Here is a 24,112-nt window from a genome sequence, read left to right as displayed (position 1 = left end):
ATGGTTGAGATATGTTTGTCGAAAGTGCCGAGCATAAACTCTGGTATGTTATTGTTGTGGGAGTCATGGCGTCTTACAGTAAGCTGACAGATATTTTCAACATTCAGAGCCAACTAGATTGTGCCTTAGAGGACTCGACAACTCAACAAGAGAAGGAAAATCTCGTACATCAGTATTTGCACAAAATAGACGAGAAGGAAGATTTAATTATACCGGATTTTGAAGATGGTAAGAGAGTGTAAAAACTCAGTGGTGATGAGTGTATTTACAGTACCGGTATTTGTATCTTATGGGAGTGGATTTAAAACTTCAGCCCAGTCATAGATCGATTTGTGGTGTTAGATAAATGACCTGCATCATGGAACATGACAAGCCAATTACAAATAGCTGTTGTCTGCTCTTTACTGCTGTGTAATATTGTATTGAATCAATGAGTGGTAAAGCTGTAGCATATCTGGTAGAGATCCGAGATTAGTGATCATCTATTGGTTTGTAACTAGGGTCCTCAGTATGTTTCCAAAGAGGTCTTATTATGACTTAATATTTTTAACAATATAATTATGTTGACAGTCCTAGTTTATGTACATAATATAGTTAGGACCACTGAATCTAAAACTCACAATTTTTAAAATCTCTAACCATTCCATTGTTATTCTGCAGGACTGGAATGGTTGAACACCGATAGGCCGCTGTCACTCAGGAAGGAACTGTCAGGCAAAGTGGTGGTGCTTGACTTCTTCACCTACTGTTGCATAAACTGCATGCACCTACTTCCTGATCTACACCATTTGGAGCAGAGTTACTCCATAGAAGGTATATAAACAGAGCTGTTAGGCATAGGGGCTTAATTTTGGCATGAATGTAAACGAGGATGTTTATGATGGAGTCTGTTTGTTGACCAATGAAAGACAAAGAGAGCGTAAAATTAAATATGACATCTATCCTGACTCCAATGGTCATTATGCTGTATATTACATCATTAGGTAAACAAAAAACATCTAACAGTATGAAGCCGCAGTCAATAGCCAATCAAGATAAATGTTTCTTAGCTGTTTACCTTTGGACCTTACACATATCCCATAGTAGATCGTGCCTAGGGTTCACTGGGATAGAAGTCAGAGCCTTTTGAGCTTGATAACTATTTTCTTCTGGTCCGGCAGCAACACATTCCCATTATCTCTTAACTGTATCGGATATGAGACTTAAAATATCCAGAGACCAAGTCGAGGGCAGGGAGTTTCACATAGATACACCATCATACTGGCCTGTGGCTTATTATAGCAGCTCTGCGTCCAGTGCTATCAGCTCCAGCTGTCAGTAGCCCATCGGTAGCCACTTCTGTGGGATCATCCGGGGCAACTGGCCAGGCAGCCGTCAGCCCACTCACTGGCATATCTCACACATACCTCATCTTGGCACTTCTTTTGGTACATTCTGTTACCGCTGTTCTGTTACAGAAGCAGAACATGCCTCCCTACCCCTCCTCCCAGTGTCTCATTAATTATTAGGGTTATTGCTGATTATATCACAGAGCAGTGGCCTTTTATTATTACGCAGAGCCTTTGTTTTTACTCCTGCCATTCAAGTCACATATTCTACTGTTGGTTCTGGGAGGTTATCAATAAATCAGTTTAGATTTGTTTTTGCCTTGCCGGTATTTTCAAAGGCACCATCACAAAAATGCATTTTATTTTCAGCAACATATTTTAAATGCGTCAGGAGAATATATTTATATTTTTCATTTAACGTAAAATGGAAAAAAAACCCTATTTATTGTTTTATTTCACACAAGTCCTAAAAGTAGACCGAGAACCCAATCATACAGATTAGAAAAAATAGATTTATTACTCATTTATTTATTGAGAAAAAGGATCCAGTTTTACATATCTGTCAGTGGCAAAAGCATGTGAACTCTTGCTTTCAGTATCTGGTGTGACCACCTTGTGCAGCGATAACTACAACTAAATGTTTCTAGTAACTGCTGATCAGACTTGGAGGAATTTTAGCCCATTCCTCAGTACAGAGCAGCTTCAATTCTGGGATGTTGGTGGGTTTCCTCACATGAACTGCTTGCTTCAGGTCCTTCCACAACATCTCAGTTTATTTAAGGTCTGGACTTTGACTTGGTCATTCAAAAACATTAAGTTGGTTCTTCTTTAACCATTCTTTGGTAGAACGACTTGTGTGGCTGGGGTCGTTTTCTTGCTACATGAACCACTTTCTATTGAGCTTCTGTTCACAGACAGATGTCCTGATATTTTCCTTTAGAATTCGCTGGCATATTTCAGAATTCATTGTTTCATCAATGATGGCAATTCGTCCTGGCCCAGATGCAGCAAAACAGGCCCAAACCACAATACTACTACCACCACCATGTTTAACAGAGGGGATAAAGTTCTTATACTGGAATGCAGTGTTTTTCTTTCACCAAACATAACACGTCTTATTTAAACCAAAAAGTTCTATTTTTGTCTCATCTGTCCGCAAAACTTTTTTCCAATAGCCCTCTGGCTTGTCCACATGATCTTGAGAAAACTGCAGACGGGCAGCAATGTTCAGAGTTGTTTGGAGAGCAGTGGCTTTTTCCTTGCAACTCTGCCATGGACTCATGAACATTAACATTGGCCAGCGTGAGATAGGCCTTTTGTTGCTTAGAAGTTACCCTGGATCCTTTGTGACTTCTCATTACACATCTTTCTTTTGGAGTGATCTTTGTTGGTTGACCACTCCTGGGGAGGATAGCAATTGTCTTGTATTTCCTCCATTTGTATCTGTCTGAATGTGGATTTGTGAGGTCCTAACTCTATAGAGATGGGTTTTGCCATGAAACACGTCCACAAACACGTCTTGTGAAGATCAGTATTATAGATCCGTCTTCTTTAAATAAAACGGGGCGCACAATGACACCTGATTATCATCCTATTGACTGAAAACATCCCAGAACAGGTGGAGCCTAATTTCACCTAATGCCACTCACAGATATGTAATATTGAATCATTTTTCTGAATAAATAAATGACCAAGTATAATATTTTGTTTCAGTTGTTTGATTGGGTTCTCTTTGTCTACTTTTAGGAGTTGAGTGAAAATCTGATATATAAATATAGAAAACTTTCAAGTACGTGTGTGTGGACATAAAGTCTAAAAATACATGCATTATCAACAATTGTAAGTCATAATGACAACACAGCACTGGTTTGATGGAGCAAACAACAGTCGGAAGTTGGAACTGAACTCAGTCACACCGAAACCGAGCAATCCTTGTTGTTGAGACCTGCATATTTTCCATAGTTTACACTCATATCTCACTCTCATACTTATCATAAGTTGAAGTGCTGGTTATACAATCCATTTTCTTCCCTGAGGGGACATCAGCTGGGGAGACATGAAGAGAAAACTACAGAAAAACATTGATCACATTTTAACTAAGCTTGGTATGTTTCAAATGCATCTATAGGCAGAGGGGAAGAAGGCTAAAAGCATACTGAAATGGGACACTCGTCCCCCGTGCGTCTGCTTCCCGTCTCTGATGCTGAGCCTATGAATTTTAATCTTCTAATGGACGGCTGAACCGGAATTTAAAAACCACCATCCATCTGCTTCAATCTTAAATGGTGGCATTGCATAGCCCAGGGACACAGAATGGAGGAATGTCACTTCCAGTGACAAGGCGGAGAAGTTCCGCTGACATTTTTGTTAAATTAGACAAAGTCAAGCGGATTGATCGCAGACTATAGCGCAGTGCAGGAGACTGGAACAAACAGAGAAATGAAATGCATTGGTTATAATGGGATGCCTGGGGGCTGCATGAGCTCTCAATCTAGACCCCCGAGTTTTCCTTGATTGGTTTTAACATTCTGCATGCAGTAGCCCATGTTAGGATGTGTACCTCTGGGATTCTTATACTCTCATTTCTTTAAAGGGGCCTACATTCTCTTCACTTTTTTTTGTAGCATTTCATTTTCTGAAGTCCGCTTATAACTAGTCAAGGTTTCTTCCACCAAAGGTTTTGACCTTTAAAGGCTTGACCTTTTAAAGGTTTGGCTCACCCATAAATAAAAATTGTCATCAGTTACTCACCCTCATGTTGTTGTTCAAAACCCATAAATCTTTGGTTCATCTTTTTTTTAATGAAATCTGAGCGGTTCTGTCCCTCCAATGAAAGTATTTAAAAGTTCGACAAGATCTAAAAAGGTCAGAAAGGCATCATAACATGAATCAAGCAGTTTAATCCAAGTCTTGTGAAGAGCTATGATCTATTTAAATGATGAACAGATTAAATCTAGGATTTCCAATCAAAGTTTTATTTGGTTTAGAATGACATTAGGTTAGTAAATGATGGCAGAATTTTCATTTTTGGGTGAATTAACCTTTTTAGGCCCATTCACACCAAGAAAAATAACTATAAAGACCATTATAACAAAAACTATATTAGCATCCACAACACACAATAACATTCTGTTTATTATAAGTGCACGCTTCAGTTATGTCATCTGTCGTAATATTATGTTTTTGTTTTATGTTTTTGTTTTTTGTTATTATGTATAATATTATGTTTTTGTTTTTTTTAATATGATATTATTTCTGCATAGTTTCCTTCAGGAGAGTGGATGTGAGGGAGTTTTACAATGTGATTGTTGCAGTATGTTTAGTACATTGAGGTCTTTTATATGAAGTAAAATCCCATTTTCATCTCCCCTTAACAGACAATTTTGTTCCTGATAGACTTTTGTTGTTCTTTTATTGAACGTTTTTAAAAGGAAGGAACTGTGACTCACAAAGAGTGAAGTTTAGTACTGTTGAAAATAGTCGAGGGCTGACACTCAGACAAAAGATGGTTCTTTGAGATTTTCAGTGTTCAAGGACTCGAATAAAACGTGTCAGAAGCATACACCAACGCAACATGCTTCCACGCATTGTTTGATGAGATAAGAATGAACAGCTTTGTGTAACCTGAATAGATTTTCTTTGAATGATCAAAAAAAAAAAAAGTGTCCACAAAAACCAATTATAAATAATTAAATTAAAGACAGTTTCCTTTTGATTTAGGGCCAGACAGATAGATTAAACAGATTAAACATTTATTATTTCATAAATGTTCTCTTAAAAGGACCTTTTAGAATAACTTTGAAACCTAAATGTACCTCAGGGCATTTTAATAAAAAGTCTTCTAAGGCCAGCAGGTTTTGGTAGGGAAAAAAAACGTCTTTTTTTTTCATCCCCATTAAAGAGAGTATCAAGTGCTATCTGATAAAGCAGTCTGAATTTGTATAGTTTTTAATATTTTTATTATTTTAAAGTCAGGATCACTTGCTTCACAAGTCTTTTCTTCTCTATTGTGATTTATATTCGAGTGAAATGGCTTTTCGAACTAGAAAATATATAGGATATGATTTTGTCCATTTGGAATTGATTGGATCGTTGTGGTTTGCTATTACTGTGATCTCATGTGAGTGACAGGTTGTCATCACAGAGAAGAGCTGTTGCTGCAAGTGGGAGGGGAAGTTATTTTGATTAAAGATTATGAGGGGACATGTATATTAAAAAAATAATGAAGTGCACGCATACATTATTTATAATAAACACTACAATATTCCATAATAAGATAAGAATTGTCCATTTTGATTTAGATTTTTCTAAATGTGAGCTGCTGCTATTCAGCATCAAACCCTCTATAAATGCTGTATATTGCATTTCTCTTCTTTTCCATCTCTGCAGACGGTCTGGTTGTCGTAGGTGTGCACTCGGCTAAATTCCCCAATGAGAAAATCCTGCAGAACATACGCAGTGCGGTGTTGAGATATGACATCACCCATCCCGTAGTGAATGACAGCGATGCTCGTCTATGGCAGGAGCTGGAGGTGTCCTGCTGGCCCACACTGGTGCTGCTGGGACCCAGGGGAAACCTGCTTTTCTCACTGGTGGGTGAAGGTCATCGAGAACAGCTCTTCCTTTTCACTGCTGCTGCCCTCAAGCACTACAGAGAACAAGGGCTGCTCAAGGACCACGGTGTGGGAATCAGACTTTATAGAGACTCCCTACCTCCCTCCATCCTCTCTTTCCCTGGGAAAATAGCCATGGACCCCAGTAGCAAGCGGTTGGCTATTGCCGACACGGGACACCACAGGGTTTTGGTGGTCTCCAATACTGGGCAGGTGCTGCACTCTGTAGGGGGTAAGACCTGGTAATACACACTTTTTGAGCAGAGTTACCAAATTCAGCAAGGATGCATTAAATTGATCAAAAAGTGATGATAAAGACTTAAATTGTTGCAAAAATTCTTTTGGAGGATCATGTGACACTGATCACAGGAATAAATTACATTTTAAATCATATTACTTATTTCAAAAACATGAAAGTGTATAATATATGAATACATTACATACATTAATACATACAGACCCTTTCCAAAAAATTTGAATATCATGGAAAAGTTTATTTATTTCCATAATTCCATTCAAAACGTTAAACTCCCATAGATTATAGATTCAGGGCCCACAACTTAAATGATTTCAAGTTTATTTGTACATAATTTGGGCTTCCAGCTCATAAAACCCACGAAAACAGGATTTCAAAAAATTTGAATATTACATGAAATCACACAGTAATTACACAGTGACACCATGGTCATTGAACCAGGTTTTGGTTCTTTTGGCAGTGTGGGCAGGTGCAAATCCTGCTGAAAAATGAAGGAAGCATCTCCATAAAGCTTGTCTGCTGAAGGAAGCATGAAGTGCTCTGGAAATGTCCTGGTAGACGGCTGCGTTGAGTGGACAGCACAGTGGACCAACACCAGCCGATGACATGGCTCCCCAAACCAACACAGACTGTGGAAACTTCACACTGGACTTCAAGCATCTTGGATTGTGTGCCTCTCCATTCTTCCTCCAGACTCTGGGACCTTGGTTTCCAAATGAGATGCAAAATTTGCTCTCATCAGAAAAGAGGACTTTGGTCCACTGTGCTTTATTAAATCCAGAGTCAACGCAGCCGTCTACCAGGACATTTTCAGAGCACTTCATGCTTCCTTCATTTTCCAGCAGGATTTGCACCGGCCCGCACTGCCAAAATAACCAAAACCTGGTTCAATGACCATGGTATCACTGTGTAATTACTGTGTGATTTCATGTAATATTCAAATTTTTTGAAATCCTGTTTTCGTGGGTTTTATGAGCTGGAAGCCCAAATTATGTACAAATAAACAACTAAATACTTGAAATCGTTTAAGTTGTGGGCCCTGAATCTATAATCTATGGAAGTTTAACGTTTTGAATGGAATTATGGAAATAAATAAACTTTTCCATGATATTCTAATTTTTTGGAAAGGGTCTGTACATAGTGTCTTTTGATTAATAAAAATAGTATTTGATTTAGTAGCAGTAATGTAATTAGTGGGGTTATATTTTTACGTGATTTTATTTCTTAATTAATAAACAGTCCCATGCATAATCTTTTTAATGATACATATTAAAGCAAAATTGTGAATGTCTTTGCTGGAAAAAGGACACTCTCTGTAGCTGTTTGGTGTAAAATAATGTGCAAATGGCATCCTGTATTCATTTAATGTGAAAATCAATTCTATTGCCGTAAATATTGGATGGTTCCATAATGTATGGGGCAGTTGGCAATGGCAGCCCTATTTTTAAGTATAGAAAGACTGCTATTTTTCTCCTTGGTGAATGTTTTGAGGCTATTTTAGTCTACTTTTAGACTGGTTTATCTTTGCCTTTTTTTAGGTCCCTCAAGTGGGAGACGAGATGGAAATTTGTCTGAGGCACAGTTCAGCTCCCCACAAGGGGTGTTCATAAAGGGAGACACGGTCTATGTGGCTGACACGGAGAACCACCTTGTTAGAAAGGTAAATCAGCGGAATCAGGTCAAGCTAGTTCTGCTGGCATCTCCAACCCAAATTCACTCTGATTGGTGCTTGGAAAAAAAGGCGCCTTCGCCATGATAGTGCTTGTGTCTGTTCTCAATAGAATTTTACTTTTTTTCTTCTTCTTCTTCTCCAGATCAACCTTTCAGAAGGAAAAGTCTCGACCTTAGCCGGCACTGGTGTGCAAGGCACAGATAAAGAAGGCGGAGCACTGGGACCACAACAGCCAATCAGCTCTCCCTGGGATGTTACCCTTGGCAACACAGGTACTTTTACTGGCCATCCTCTTCCAGTATACTCTGCTCCTTCCTTTAGAATAAGGGTCACTTTGTCCTTTTTTTTCCTCACCTTGCTCATAAAATTTAATATCTTGTGAATCTGCGTTTTATTATTCTGCCGGGAGCATTTTATACATCCCTTTTTCTCCCTCTCACATATTCTTCACATCTTCTCGCTATCTGTCTGGTCGATCTTGGATTCTTTAATCAGGTTGTTCTCAGAAGTCTTTGCTTTGTAGATACCACGCTCGCCTTTGATTTTCACAAGTGTGTATGGTGAGGGGTGCAAAAAGATCTTTGTTCTGCTAAAATGGCCTCTTGTTGTTTGGCAGCAGCCCTGAAGTAAATTGTGTGGTCTGTCAGTTGCTAACCAGAGACACAGAGCTGAATGTTGTGGTGTTGCCTGAGTTAAACCACAACACCAAAGAAAAAGAAAAAGATATGATCAGAAAGCACTCATGTGGCTGTGGTTTCGATAAATGGTGCCTCTAACAAACTGTTTTGTCACAGATTGCCTCTTTTTGTTTTGCAGTAATATCTTTATGCAGAGCAAGATGTCCCACAGGTCTAGACAATTTAATTTTACATGCTTCTGAAACATTACTTTACATTGAAGCCATTATTCAATCACTGTGCATTATTCAGTCATATCGTTCCATTAAACTGCTGAAGAAATAGATGTGATTAGCATTAGATGACCAAGAGACGTTTAAAGTGGTCTGTGTGTTGTGTGCCTGATTTAGTCAGTGTGTGTTAGGAGCACATTCATTGAGTCCCCGGTGTGCATTAGGTCCGTTCCCTGAACAATCGGCTATTTTCTTGCAGGTTCTTCTACTGAAAAAACACGATATGGCTGTATCCTGTGCCTATCACTTTTCCTTTCCTTTTTCTTTCTTTCCTATGTAATTTAATGCAGCAATCAATTTAAATGTTTGATTTAAAGTGGTCATATTTCCTCTTTTGAATAAAAGCTTCCTCCAGTCCAAAAGACCATTTAATAACTAAGCTGCAAGTGCTCCTCGTTCCAGATCAATGACGCCAGAAAGTTGATCAAATTAATATATGGTCGCCTACATTTACACATCAGCGATGGCTATGGTCAGAAACTGACACTGGCAGGGACAAGGGTTAGGATGTATAGCATTTTTCCTAAACAAACCAGAAGATGATATTACTCTGTTTGGCATAAAACTAACAAAGATAACATGACTCTCAGTGTAAAAAAAACTAGTCCATGAAATAAAGACAGCTACAGGGAGACAGGAGGGACATCTGATCGTCCTTGCAGTGTCAAATCAAGTGTAACCAATGTCCCCACAGGTCAGATGTGTTCGAAGACTTAGAGATGTTTTGGTGCAAGAGTAGGGTAACAACATGATATCCCCCCGATTCAGATCATCTGAAGCATTTGTTCGTATAGTACAAACCAATACCTACTGTAATATTTTATATTTGCCACTTCATATTGTTTCCTTAAAGGAGAACTCCGGTCAATTTTATTTTTTTGTAAATTTGGAGTGCTGTCAATACAGAGAACAACAACAAAAATCGGTGTTGCCTACACCGTGTTATCCTCTTTTTAAAATTTGCACCCTGTTGACTTCAATGGGGCAAGTTTTAAACCTGCTTTTAGCCTCTTAACATCCTTGATGTGTCATTACAAGTGCACAGCCAATGTGAGTGATTCCTTCTGAGTGAACACGGTGAATCTGACTGCAGTAGATGTGAAAGATATGAATACAAATGAAGTTAATTCGGCCAGCGCACATACCTGTATTTATTTCCTGTTTTCGGTCGAAGTCCATAGTAGTCGATTGTCGAGTTCACGCGCGTGATCATAGGTAGCTAAGCAACAGTGGAGAACTCAACAATCGACTACTATGGACTTCGACCGAAAACAGGATGTAAATACAGGTATGAGCGCTGGACGAATTAACTTCATTTTTATTCATATCTTTCACATCTACTGCAGTCAGATTCACCGTGTTCACTCTGAAGGAATCACTCACATTGGCTGTGCACTTGTAATGACACATCAAGGATGTTAAGAGGCTAAAAGCAGGTTTAGTACTTGCCCCATTGAAGTCAACAGGGTGCAAATTTTAAAAAGAGGATAACATGGTGTAGGCAACACCGATTTTTGTCGTTGTTCTCTGTACTGACAGCACTCCAAATTTACAAAAAAATTAGCTCAATGTTAAAATTGATCGGAGTTCTCCTTTAACCATCTAGCTAAATTTGCATTTTGCAATTTGCATTTGCCTGTTTTCCTCCTTTTCCTCCTTGAAGTTTTATTGTAATGTTGAAATCCTGCAGAACGTCTTTGTCTTTTATCAGATTTGATCCACTTTGGCTCATTCTCTGTTTTTACTGTTTCTATCCATCTCCGATCCCTTTGAAAATCCAGCATGAAGAGGAGAGTTCTGGTCCCTTCCTCTCCATGTCAAACCTTCTCAATTTCTCTTTCCCTCACTGTTTCTTTCCCTCTGGCTCAACTCTTTCATGAATGCGTGTAGTTATGCTCCAGCCCAGCAAAGAAATTGTCCCTGATAAGCGCAGTACCATTAGAGGTCTATTGTTAGACACAAGTACAGAGCCCTTCATTTCTGATTCCTCTAAGCGAAAATGCATTGCAATGCTCTCGAGTATTAGTGCCCCTCCACACAATTCTTAAACTGATTTCAAATGTCGATTTATCGGTACAGGTCACTCTTTTCTATTTCCAGTGCTTTAAATCATTTCGGTACTTTGTCTTTTTCCACTTTTTTTTCCATGAATAAGATACAAAAATAGGGTCACATTTTGTTCTTTTTCCACAAAAGGTCAGTAAAATGAGGCACACATGTTGGACAAAATGTTACCTTTTTATTTGTATAATTATTAATTTATTTATTATTAGTAATTGTATAGTCTATTTATTTACTTTTAACATAACTAAAAATAAACAACAAATATTTGTTATATATTATTTATAATATTGCAATAAATAAATAGAAATATTTTTGTGTTCTGTAATCAACTTTAGGCTTCTTTATTAACAATTATTAAGTTCAAATAAAATATTGCACTGATATAATATGATATAATACTTTTTCACAGTCCAAATAGTTTTTTATTTAGCCACAAATATGGAGTTGTTCCGTTTATTGCTTTAAAAGGAGTAATGGGACACATCTCTGAGGCAGGTGGTTGAGTCGCTCCCCTACATCAGACACCATATATTACTTTATATAAATATATGCACTCATTTACAATTCGGAATGACCATGCATGCATTGATGAGATCTAATAAAGTGATCTTCATGAAGCCCAAATGGATCAAATGTGAAATTTGTGCGTGTTTGAGATTGAAATCTTGTTTACCCTTGTTTCATACACACTTGACTAAGAATTTGTTCTGTTATGTTTAGCAAGATAATCAACATCAATATATTGTAGAAAACTTAAGATGTTTACTCTTTGATACCGTGTGTTTGTGTTTATGCAGGTGGTGATATATTGTGGATAGCCATGGCAGGAACGCATCAGATCTGGGCTCTCTTCCTGGAGGACGGGAAGCTTCCCAAAGGGAGGTGAGCTCTTCTCCCTGTGTACTCCTCATGTCAGTTCTGTACAGACAAGGCAACATTCATGTAAAGAGGCCACGGGACTGCCCAAGTGATGTCATTTTCTGGGCAGCCACACAGTTCGCTGTTGGCGGAAATCGTTCTGATCGTCCTGATAAAAAAGTGAACCCTTAACTTTGTGTTCTGTTTGCTAGTGTAACATTTCCCTTGACGTTTTTAGAGTCGTTGTGAGAACTGATAACAGCTTTAATATCTCTGATAAAGAACATGTGTAGGGGGAAACTACTTTATTAAATATAATGATTTTGTTTAAGACTTTTTGGCAACATTTGTTTTTGCTCTTACATGCTATTAACTCCTAATTGTGGATATTTTGTCCATTTTATCACAATTCCGGCTTTTTTTTTTAGAGTCAGCCAAATTAAGAGCTACATAACTGTTCCATTTAATCAGACTTATCCATCTTTATCTAATGCCTTTTCCAGCGACAGCAAAAAAGGAACATGTGTGTGCTTTGCGGGCAGTGGGAATGAGGAGAACAGAAATAACTCGTACCCTCATAAAGCGGGACTGGCCCAGCCGTCAGGCCTGGCTCTTGCCCCAACAGAGCCCTGGAAATGTCTCTTCATCGCAGACAGTGAGAGCAGCACTATTCGTAGCCTTTCGCTGAAGGACGGAGCAGTCAAACATGTGGTGGGGGGAGAGAGAGACCCTATGGTAAGCCCTACCTGCCATGTTTCCAGGTCAACTCTCTAACATGTTAAATATTAGTGTTTCTCATCCTTTTTATGATTTATGCACCAAATTTAAACGTTTTTTTTTTTTCTTGAGAAAAAAAAAAAAAAAAAAAAGGTATTCATGCCTTAAAATAGCTTGAATGTAACTCTACACCCTTGCCTCATTTAGTATACACGGTTCTATGAATATGCAAATTAGCCCCGCCTCCACTCACTTACACCAGCTCAGAGATCCAATCGTTGACGTGATTGGTTACAAGATAGTTTTGTGACGTCTTTGAGACTCAGAGAAAATACTCAGCAATGGTGTTGACTTGTGAATTTGCACATGGTTTGTCTTAAAGCATATTAAAAACACCACATAGACATATAAACAACATTTAAAAGCTTGATTTTCACCACAGGGGGACTTTAATAGATTCAAGTGATTTTAATAATATTAATGCTACATGACATCTAGTATAATAGATATCAATGTTATTGTAGTATTGTTTATAAAGTATTATAGTGTTAATTAATAATTTAAATTAACTTTTAATTTTATATTTTTGGTTTTTGTTTTAATTTTTGTTTAGGTTTAAATCATTTTGTTATATACTTTTGTCAATTTTATTAGTTTTTGCTGTGATTTGTTTTATATTTCAGTTTTAACTTTAGTAACTTTAGTACTTTAACTTTTAGTTTAGTAAAGTTTTTCATCTAATATTTACATTTTATTTCAGGTTTATTTCAATTAACATCAACTATTTTTAATCATTTTAGTTTAAGAACAAGTAGAACCTGTACACATTTTTTGTTGTTATTTTAAACAGGTTGTTTACATGTAGATTTAAGCTTATAAACCTTTTTTTTATTATAAAGTTTTAAACCTCTTATCTATTTACAAGTTAGAACTTCTTTATGCATAATTTTTGTTTTGTGGAACAATGCAAAAGCTGCCAGGTTAATGCAATGACTTCTAAAACAATCAGATACAAAGAAAGAAGTTTAAACGTGTTGCACTTCTGTTTTTTTGGGAGGACTCAGATCTTTGGTCAAGCAGACCTTTATTTCTTCTGATCAGTATCAGATCATTTCTCAACCCTTCTGAGCAATTTGTCTTCCCCGCACATGCTTTATAAGGGAAGGAGGGTGTTTTTATCCAGTTCACTTTAGGAAAATCACACCATATGGAGAGAGTTGAATTTTTATGGGGTCATAAATTATCACAGTTGATTGCAAGTCACATTTGCATGCATAAAGCAGTTTTTTGAACAAGTTTGTTTGGCACTGCAAGATCCCAACGCTTGCTGTAATGCAGGGAGACGTTTAATAAATAAAGTCGTGGAGCAATTTTTATCACTTAATGAACCCTAGGCGATTTGAATGAGAAACTATTTTTCTCCGTTTCTCGGAGCAGTCGAGACATTTTTCAGATCTGCTAGATTTCCTTTGAGTCAGTCAGAAAATGAGAACGGATTGGGTTTCACCATATTTGGTCACTGGATTAATGAGCTTTTTTTTCCCCCTTGTGATGTTCAGTGACTTATTTTGTGCATTAGACCACCACAGCGCTGTGATTGAGTAAATAAACAGAAAAGAATAATTTATACGTTCTCACAACTTTGCATCAAAGCGTAACGTTGTTCTCATGGGTAAGCAGACAAGAAATCACGCATGGCCCTTTAAGATCGTGTTTTCTTTATGTTGAGCAGAACCTGTTTGCATTTGGGGACGTTGATGGGAAGGGCATAGATGCAAAACTGCAACATCCATTAGGAGTGTCCTGGAATGAGGACAGCAGCCTCCTCTATGTCGCAGATTCTTACAATCACAAGGTCAGTCTTTGCTTCGGACACACAAACGTGTGTGTGTGTGTGTGTGTACACAATATTGTTGGCCTAGGTGATATTTTTATACTTAATTAGTTTATAGGTAACTGAAAATTCTGTCATTAATTACTCACCCTCATGTCATTCACCCTGGAGCGTAATATTTTGTAAATAAAGTGGTAAATTATGGGGGGTTTTATGCAAACAAAGCACTTGTGTTGCTTCATAAAATTGAGGTTAAACCACTGGGGTCACATGGATTACTTTTATGATGTCTTTACTACCTTTCTGGGGCTTGAAAGTGGTAGTTGCATAGACTGTCAATGGAGGGATTCCATTGATTTCATAAATTTCAGCTCTCAGATTTCAGTGTTCTGAAGATGAACAAAAGTCTTACGGGTTTGGAACGATATAAGGGTGAGTAATTAATGACAATTTTAATTTTTGGGTAAACTTACCCTTTAATTATTCAGGATTTATTTGCATAAATGAATTAAACTGTAGTGCAGTGGCCCCAATATATATTTAAGCAGCACTTAAGCAGCATTTTAAAAATGAATGTTATTGGATTAAATAAAATATCAAACTACGTGTCATTGGTTTTAATGAAAGACAGCTTCAACTTTTTAAACAATACATTTGATAAAAAAGGGAATTATTTTGTGCATCATCCCTGTTTTTTTTTTTTGTTTTTTTTCTCTCTTCTTCCACTTTTTATTTGGGAATCATGCCACTCTTTAAAAAAACAGTTAATAAAGCAACTTGCAGAACATGTTGTACAATACATATTGTCATGAAATGTTGCATGAAAAGTTTTTAAATGGGCAAACACCTAGTTAAACTACCAATGGTCAAAGAGCTTCTCTGTTGCAGATCAAAGAGGTGGATCCAAAGACTAAGCAGTGCAGATTGCTGGCAGGCACAGGGGAGGCTGGGAACGGGATTGGCCCAGGCTTTCTGGAGTCCAGCTTCAACGAACCCGGAGGCCTATGTGTGGGTGAGGGAGGAAAACTGCTATATGTGGCAGACACCAACAACCATCACATCAAAGTCCTTGACCTGGAGACCAAAACGGTCTCTTTGGTGAGTTTCCATATGTGGGTTGTCATTTGACAGTTGTCCTTCTTAATAATTTTCTTATTGTTTTCTCTAACTTTTTGCACCAGTTTCCCATTGTAGGGAAACTAGAGGTTGATTCTATCCTCACAACTGCTACCAGCAACACGCCTGCTGTCAAAAAGCTTCCCAAGCTTCCCAAATCAGCCCCAGTTCTTACCATGCCATCAATCACAGTTTCTTCAGGCCAGTCAGTCACTCTTTTGCTGAAATTGGCGCTACCGACTGGGACTAAGCTGACCGAAGAAGCCCCTAGTTTCTGGAGCCTTTCTGCAGAAGGTACAAAATAGGCCTGCATGATATTGGAAAAAAATATATTTAGTTTTTCTGCAATATGAAAAAATACAGGAAGTTTCACCAGGTGACTTAAAGGAGAAGTTCGCTTTTAAAATGAAAATTCTGTCATCATATACTCACCCTCATGTTGTTTCAAAGCTGTATGAATTTCTTTCTTATGCTGAACAGAAAGGAAGATATTTAGAAGAATATCAGTAACCAGACAGTTTTTGGGTCCCAATGACTTCCATAGTATATTTTTTTCCTACTATGGAAGTCATTGGGACCCAAAAACTGTCTGGTTACTGATATTCTTCTAAATATCTTCCTTTCTGTTCAGCATAAGAAAGAAATTCATACAGCTTTGAAACAACATGAGGGTGAGTATATGATGACAGAATTTTCATTTTAAAAGTGAACTTCTCCTTTAAATAGCGCTGTTTGGAAAGAATTAATGATTGGGGTGCAATAACCTTTTAGGGCTGAACAACAACTTGAAAAAATTGTGTTCATTCATACTTGGGTTTACTATTTACAAGAATCAAATCAAACCATAGAGTTAAAGGGGTGGTATAATGCCCTTTTCACAAGATGTAAAATAAATCTCTGTGGTGAGCAAAAACGCACCATCTGTCCCTTTAAATGCAAATGAGCTGCTGAGGGCGGAGCTTCAAGAGCTTGTGTTAGCAGCTCCGATTACCTCACACAGACACGCACTGAAAATGTCAAAAACTTTTAGTGTTTTATGTTCAAACTGGAGTCAGACAAAGATGGAGAGACTCAAGAAGAAGTGACAACATGTAGAGAACATTTCTGAATGGTCAGTTGATGAATTTAATGTAGCTTATGTGTAGTTATCTTCCAGTCATTGATTAGCATAATCTATAAATCGTGTTCCCGAATCCAGGGGGCGGGGTTTATATAAATTTTAGGGTTAGTGATGTCACTAACCCGGGAGGAATGTCGTGCAGTCCCTACCAGCCGTTTGTTGTACTCCTTAAAAAGCTATTTCTTATATCTAAGAATATATCTCCCTTTGCTTTGAACGTTGAGCGTCGTAACTTTGCAGATGTTGTTTATGCTCAAACAGCAACATTACACTCTAACTAAAGTTAGAAAAGTGAAATCGTAATTAAAAAAAATCATTAAAAAAAATCATAGGCCACATTCACACTGTTTTTGAACAATTCAGTGTAACCAAATTTTTTATTTATTATTATGATTTTATTGTGACTATTATTAAATATATTTAAATAATAAATATAATCACATCTTCATTTTCAAATAGTTTACCATTAAGCTTTTATTTTGACAGGTTGCCTGCAAATAAACAGGTACACTCCCCCCTTACACGACCCCATTTTTAACTAAAAATGAGAAAAAAATTACGCGTTTTGGCCATTCATTTACACAACAATGGAGTTTTGGGTGCCTAAAAAGACAAACTGTTGAAAACAGGTTTCAAAGTGCAAGTTTTTTAAAACGGTGACGTCATGCGCATGCATATTGTGTGTTTAGTCTATAGGTGTAACGCTGTAGTGGTAGTTGAAGGCACGAGACGAAGATCAGGGTAAACACAAACTTTACTTGATTAGTTCAAGCAGGACAGACACAACCACAACTAACATTAATGAGAACCGACAAGGGACTGAACAGAACAGGGAGTATAAATACACAAGGTGAATGAGGGAACTAAACAGGCACAGGTGGAGGAAGATTAAACTAATTAGGACTAACAAGAACAGGTGCAGACAGAAAGAATGTAATCGTTACAATACATTTACATTTTTACATTTACATTTAGTCATTTAGCAAATGCTTTTGTCCAAAGCGACTTACAAATTAGGACTAAATTAAGCGAGTCATCGTGAAGAGGCAAGAAACAACGCAAGAAGTGCTCAAAATGCGAAGTTCAGGCATTGTTCAGAGTAGCATAAGCCCGATAAGCGAGGATTTAAAAGAAAAAGGAGAGTTTTATTTTATTTTATTCTTTTATGAGGTTAAGTGCTCACGGAAGAGATGGGTTTTCAGCTGTCTTTTGAAAGTTGTCAGGGATTCTGCATTCCGGATGAGGGTGGGGAGAGCGTTCCACCAGCATGGAACTGTGAATGAGAATGTTCTGGAAAGTGATTGTGTGGCTTTCTGTGATGGAACCACAAGACGTCGCCCGTTGACCGATTGTAGGCTTCTGGTAGGGATGTAGGCTCGTAGGAGCGAGTGAAAGTAGGAGAGAGCTGAACTTGATGGGGTGATTGATGATGAATCTAGCTGGATAGTGAAGTCGTGCTGTAGAGATGGATTGGCAGGGAGGACGAGAAGCTCAGTCTTTGCCAGTTTGAGCTGCAGGTGATGTTCCTTCATCCATGTCGAGATGTCCACCAGACAGCTTGAGATCCGTGCAGCTACTGTGGGATCATCTGGTTATTGGAAACAATACGCACGCAATAGGTGCGTATTGTTTCTTTACAAAGTGACATTGACAACTACTAGTCTGACAGCATAATACAGCATTTTTAACCGTTTTGCAGATCCATGTGAATGGGAATCATTTTGACAGCGCTGTCGTCTGTACAAAGGAACAACTTTTCCGTTTTTAGTACATCTCTGACATGTACCCTCAGAGTAAAAGCACTGAATGTTCATTTGCATGTGTGTAGCTCACAGTGTCTCAGAATAGCTTGTTTTACAGTAAATGAACTAAGCCGTTCTGAGACTGAGACTTTATCATAAACTACACGTGTGTAAATAACATGCTTCATTTTGAACCCGGTAGCACATGTATTTACTTAATTAAATCGCAGCCCATATCACAATATCTTTTTTTTTTCGGTACATCGTGTAGCTCTAGTACAAAATCAAATTTATCTTTAATAGCTATCAATTTTAATCCCTAGCAATATTATGCAAAACGCATTTATTTACATGCGGTTTTCGCACCTTGTATATTATTCCTCTGGGGCATCTCCGTGGGGTGAACTGTAGTGTTTTGTTTGCTGGATTGCTGTGTTCACACATTTTCAGCAGGCTTCAGGGACCAGCTGGCCGTACTGGGAGACGATCCAAGGATAAATAAACAATTCCTCTATGCATCCCAACACACGGTCATCCCTTCATTCTATCTTACCCTTCCTATCTCTCTCTCTTTCTCTTTTTTTAGCATCATCATTTCTGCCTCACTCTGTCCGTCTGCTGCAACATTTGTCTTTCCTGTTGTCTTTTCTCTCAGTTCTTCTTCACAAAAACATCAATCCCTTCCGAACGCACATCTTCCGCGATTGATAATCAGCTCAGTCACCAGAGACGACTTCTGCTCATCACTCTGGTTGTTTGTCTCCGCTCTGCACCAGAACGTTTTACCATCCAATAAACAAGGACCTAATTAGTTTACGAAAGTGGTCATAGTTGAAGTGGCAAAAAGTCCCGGGGGGGCGACGCTGCATAATTAGTACAAAGATACCCATTAGGACCCCAAAAAAAGCCTGACTGTCTGTGGGCGTAAAATTCTCAGAAATGGGAATAGTTTTGTCTGACTTTGATTGATTGACTGTAATTATGCACCACATTACCACGAGTGCTTGTTTGTGGGTGGCTTTGCGTGTGTATTAGTTAGCAGTGTTAATTGTTTTGTGTGTTATATGTAAATACACGTGTGAATTGAATTCTTGTTTTCTTGGAAAAATATTATCATTATGTAAATAGTTATATCAGCAGGGTCAGAAATTAATGGAGACTGGGGGAAAGTGCCATCAAGGGTGACATAAAAATGACTGATTAAATTGATCAAAAGAAACAGACATTTATAACGATACAAACGATTTCTATTTCAAATATTTGCTGTCTTTTTGAACAAAGAATCCTGAAAATAATGTATCACGGTTTTCGCAAAAATATTAAGCAACATTGATGATAATGAGAAATGTTTCTTGAGCACCAAATCAGCATATTAGACTGATTTCTGAAGAATCATGTGACACTGAAGACTGGAGTAATGATGCTGAAAATTCAGGAATAAATTACATTTTAAAATTATATTAAAATATTAAAGGGGTGGTTGATTATGATTTCACTTTTATAACTTTAGTTAGTGTGTAATGTTGCTGTTTGAGCATAAACAACATCTACAAAGTTACAACGCTCAAAGTTCAAGGCAAAGGGAGATATTTTCCTTGACAGAAATTGCTTTTTAAGGACTACAACAAACGGCTGGTAGGGACTGCACGAGATTCCTCCCGGGTTAGTGACATCACAAACCCTAACATTTACATAAACCCCGCCCCCGGAACGCGATTTATAGATTATCATGACAGAAAATGCTAATAAATGACTAGAAGATAACTACACATAAGCTACATAATTTCATCAACTAACCCTTCAGAAATGTCCTGTTGCAATCTACATGTTGTCAGTCACTTCTTCTTGAGTCTCTCCATCATTGTCTGAATCCGGTTTCAACATAAAAGGCTAAAAGTTTTTGAAATTTTCAGTGCATGTCCATGCATGCTCTTGAAACTCCGCCCCCTGTGCTGGGAGCAGCAGCTCATTTGCATTTAAAGGAACGGACACAAAACAGTGCGTTTTTGCTCACCCTCAAAAAGTGACAATTTGAACATGCTATATAAAAATATCTGTGGGGTATTTTGGGCTGAAACTTCACATACACACTCTGGGGACATCAAATACTTATTTTACATCTTGTGAAAAGTGTTTTGTTTTTTTAAAATGGTAATAATTCACAGTATTGCTGTTTTTACTTAATTTGTGATAAAAATAAATGAACCCCGACCCAAACTCTTAATGGTAGTATTTTTTATATTTTTAATGAAAATTAACATACAATATACAATGTATGTGATACTTATCTGCACCTCCAGGTGGCCGATATTGCATAAACTCAGTTCTCTGGGTCTTTGCTCGCGTCCTCTCCTGTTTTAGCTCTCACTGGGGATCATTTGATTGGACACTGTCCTAATTCTATCTGGCACTTGTCTTAGTGGCCTGCCCTTGATTCAAGGCCAGTGACACACACCTGGTACACGCTGCAGTGCAGAACCATTAACTAAAGGCATTTCCTTTGACCACATATATGAAAGTCCCTATCAAGAGGGAGATGATATATTTGATGAAATATTCATTGCCTTGGCAGGTGTATATGTGTTATTTGACACCCAAACACATGGTACTTCAGGAGCCAATGCCTTTCAAACAAACATCAGCCAGAAATGTCAAACGTTAAATGTTGTTTTCCTCGGCAGGTAATGAGTGGTTACTGGAAGGGCGAGCTGTGACGGGGAGCATCGGTGATCTCTCTGAACCCATTTCGATTGTCTTATCCATCCCAGTCACCCCCGCATCCCCAGACCCAACGCTGAGACTCGACGCCTGGGTCTACTACTGCCTTTCTAAGGGTGGGGCTTGTATGATGAAGGCAGTGTCCTTTAGACAACCTCTTCTGATCGCTTCCACATCCCAGGAAGGTTCTGTTGCTGTGACGCTCAAGCATGCCTTTTAAAACAGGCGTGCACATGGTTCTTTGGGCATATTTAAAGTGATAATTCAACCAAAAATGAAAATCTTGTCATTTACTCACCCTCATGCCATTCTAAACCTGCATGACTTTATATCCTCCTTCTGTGGAACACAATTTTTTCTTTTTTTTAATGCCTACACATTGAAAGTCAATGGGGTCCAATGGGGTTGTTTTGGACCCCACTGACATTCCTATTATGGACTAAAACTGTTTTTCCACTTTCTGTTCTTCTTTGGTGTTCCGCAAAAGAAAGACAGAACGACATGAGGGTGAGTGAGTGATTTTTAGGTGAATATCCCATTAACATTCTAATCACTTCCTGTGGCTAACACATACTGTAGTAATCCGACCTCACACAGGCTTGTCATCACGCTAATGATGGATCGCAAGTGCTAATTGCAGAGTCAGGATCTGACTGTTAAATCTTGACAAATATTATACAAAGTGCCTAGCTCTCATCAGCAATATATTTTGTGGTTCTGCTAGGGGTGTTTCACATGATTAAGCTTGTGTAATGCCTTCGTTAAATAGCCTGATATCATTATCAGCCATCTTCATTCACTCAGTCACATGCTCTCACACAATAATATTCGAAATTATGCAGTGTAGTGTAAAAATGTAGCCTGTCAGCTGCTCCGACAGCCCTTCATGGTTGGTTTGGCTGATAATATTATTCTTACTACCTTTTTTCCCACACTGTTTTTATTTTTCTTAGCCATATGATACTGTAAGGAAGTTTTGTAAATGGCAGTCAGACTTAATCCTATTTTTATTGCCATTATTTATTATTGTTTACCAGGCTTAAGTGCCTTCACGATGAGCAATACACTTTATATGAATGAATTATGTGCGGTAACATTAATTTCAGTGTTCAGTCTTTTGCTAAATGGAATCATGAGGCATTTACATCTACATATTAATGTTTTCTGAAATGATAGCCTCTCGGTGCTGTTAAGCATTAACAATGGATCTGCAATGTATTCATAAAGCTGGCTGATACATCATAGATCATGTGCTTGCAGATCATGCACTTGGAGAGTGTGAGCGTGAATCAGACCACGTGATTCTTCTAGACTGTTTAGAAATGGCCACTAAAATTGTTCTGTTTCTGTTTTTGCTTGCTTTTCCTGTGGCAGTTCCTGCCCTTAAATTATTTAATATTATAAACAAAATGCATCTTTCTCCCTTCTGAGGGTAGCTCTTTTATACAACCGCCAAATTCTGCACTTTAACGGATTAATTGGATGCAGTGGTCTAATAAAGTTTATTTTCCCAGCATTTTGTGTTCAGCGTTTTCATATCCTCTTCACTACACTCAAGGACCAATGCATTCATTATGAATGACAAATGACAATGTTTCATGGTACATGTTACACTTTTTTTCAGTGACACTTTCGTATAAGGTTTGATTTATTAACATAAAGCATTAGGAGTCATGAACTAACATTGAGCACATATATATATATATATATATTTTATATATATTTATAAATATGCTACTGTTCATCGTTAATTCATTTGTTCAGTATACATTAATTTAACAATAGAAAATTATACATTTAATACATCAAATGCTGTAAAACTATATTTTTGGTTCAGAATACACTGCTGTTCACAAGTTTGGAGTTGGTAAGGTGTTTTAATGTTTTTGAGAGTAGTCTCTTTTAATTTTAATATAGGCCTATATATTCAAATTAATTTTCAGCATCATTACTTCAGTCTTCAGTGTCACACGATCCTTCAGAAATCATTCTAATACAATGATTTGATGCTCAAAAAACATTTCTTATTATCAATGTTCAAAACTTTTTTTTTTTTTTTTTTTTACATTTTTGCAGGATTATTTGATTAATAGAAAGTTCAAAAGGACATTGTTTATTTATAATTAACTTTTTTTGTAACAAATGTAGTGCAGTAACTGATTATATGTAATCTGGAAAACGTAATCCGGTTCCAAAAAATGATATAATTGTAAGTTTTAAAATACTCAATCATGATTTCATGAGTACACTCACACAGTTTTTTGTCACAAGCATAACAAATAAAAAAATATTTAATCTTTTTTCTTTTATGTTTTTATATTAAAATTTTACATTTTTATGGTTTCCTTTTCATCAACTTAAGAAACCCCTGCAGTTCCTTCACAAACCCCAGTTTGGGAAACCCTGATGTAATGTAATGTTTAATGTACTTCACGTTGTTGATGACAAATTTTCAAAAAGAAAATTATCTTTGCATTTTTATATCACTATAGTAAAATATTATCCTATCCAAATCTAAGTGATAAACTAGAAAAGGCTAAAAGTAAGGTTAACTACTATTTTCAATGTAATTTGTATTCAGTGATTACAATTTGTACCCGTACTGAGTGTACTTAATTCATTAGCCGTAATGTAAAGTGTTACTATTTCAGTAATGGTCCACACGCATACACCTGATAACCATGTGCTCCATTCACTGGAGTGTTTGGCTGTCTGAAACCAGTATTGCCACCACGCTCCATTTCCTTGGCTTAATGTTCTCAGCAATTACAAATAAAGCTGAGCTGTGAAAATATATGCTTTGTGCTGTTGAATGTGATCCTCGTAATCTCTCAGCAAACACTGAACCCTATCAAAATGTTCATTTCCACTCACAAGAATCCCCCAGAGAAGCTGCAGCGCCCATTACGACACAACAGGCTAATATTTAACCAGAAAGCACATTACGAATCAGAGCCCGAGTCCATATGCAGGATTAACAGAAGCGTAAATAACAAATAAAACATTAGAATTTAACAGGCAGTCAATCAGACAGCTGCTTTTTGACACATCTGCCTTTATCACAACAGCTCCCAGCAGCAGCGAAAGAGCATTTGCACACTTGAGATGATTACACACATGCAAATACCAATGGAATTTATGTTTTATTTTTTAAAGACATTCTT

General features: G+C 37.5%; 1 protein-coding gene across 1 annotated transcript; it reads left to right on the top strand.

The window, feature by feature from the left end:
• The first annotated feature begins 46 nt into the window (after positions 1–46).
• nhlrc2 (NHL repeat containing 2) lies at positions 47–22,347 on the top strand. Its single transcript, XM_079851121.1, has 11 exons — positions 47–228; positions 661–813; positions 5,718–6,173; positions 7,736–7,857; positions 8,012–8,141; positions 11,641–11,725; positions 12,205–12,436; positions 14,151–14,273; positions 15,141–15,350; positions 15,434–15,662; positions 20,912–22,347. Exons 1-11 carry the CDS (start codon positions 66–68, stop codon positions 21,166–21,168), a joined length of 2,160 nt encoding a protein of 719 aa, XP_079707247.1. The 5' UTR covers positions 47–65; the 3' UTR covers positions 21,169–22,347.
• The last annotated feature ends 1,765 nt before the right edge of the window (positions 22,348–24,112 follow it).

Source organism: Squalius cephalus, assembly GCF_949319135.1.
Source record: "Squalius cephalus genome assembly, chromosome: 19".
NCBI classification, from domain to species: domain Eukaryota; kingdom Metazoa; phylum Chordata; class Actinopteri; order Cypriniformes; family Leuciscidae; genus Squalius; species Squalius cephalus.
The sequence above is the reverse complement of the archived record's forward strand: the minus strand, read 5'-3'. Positions and strand labels throughout refer to the sequence as shown.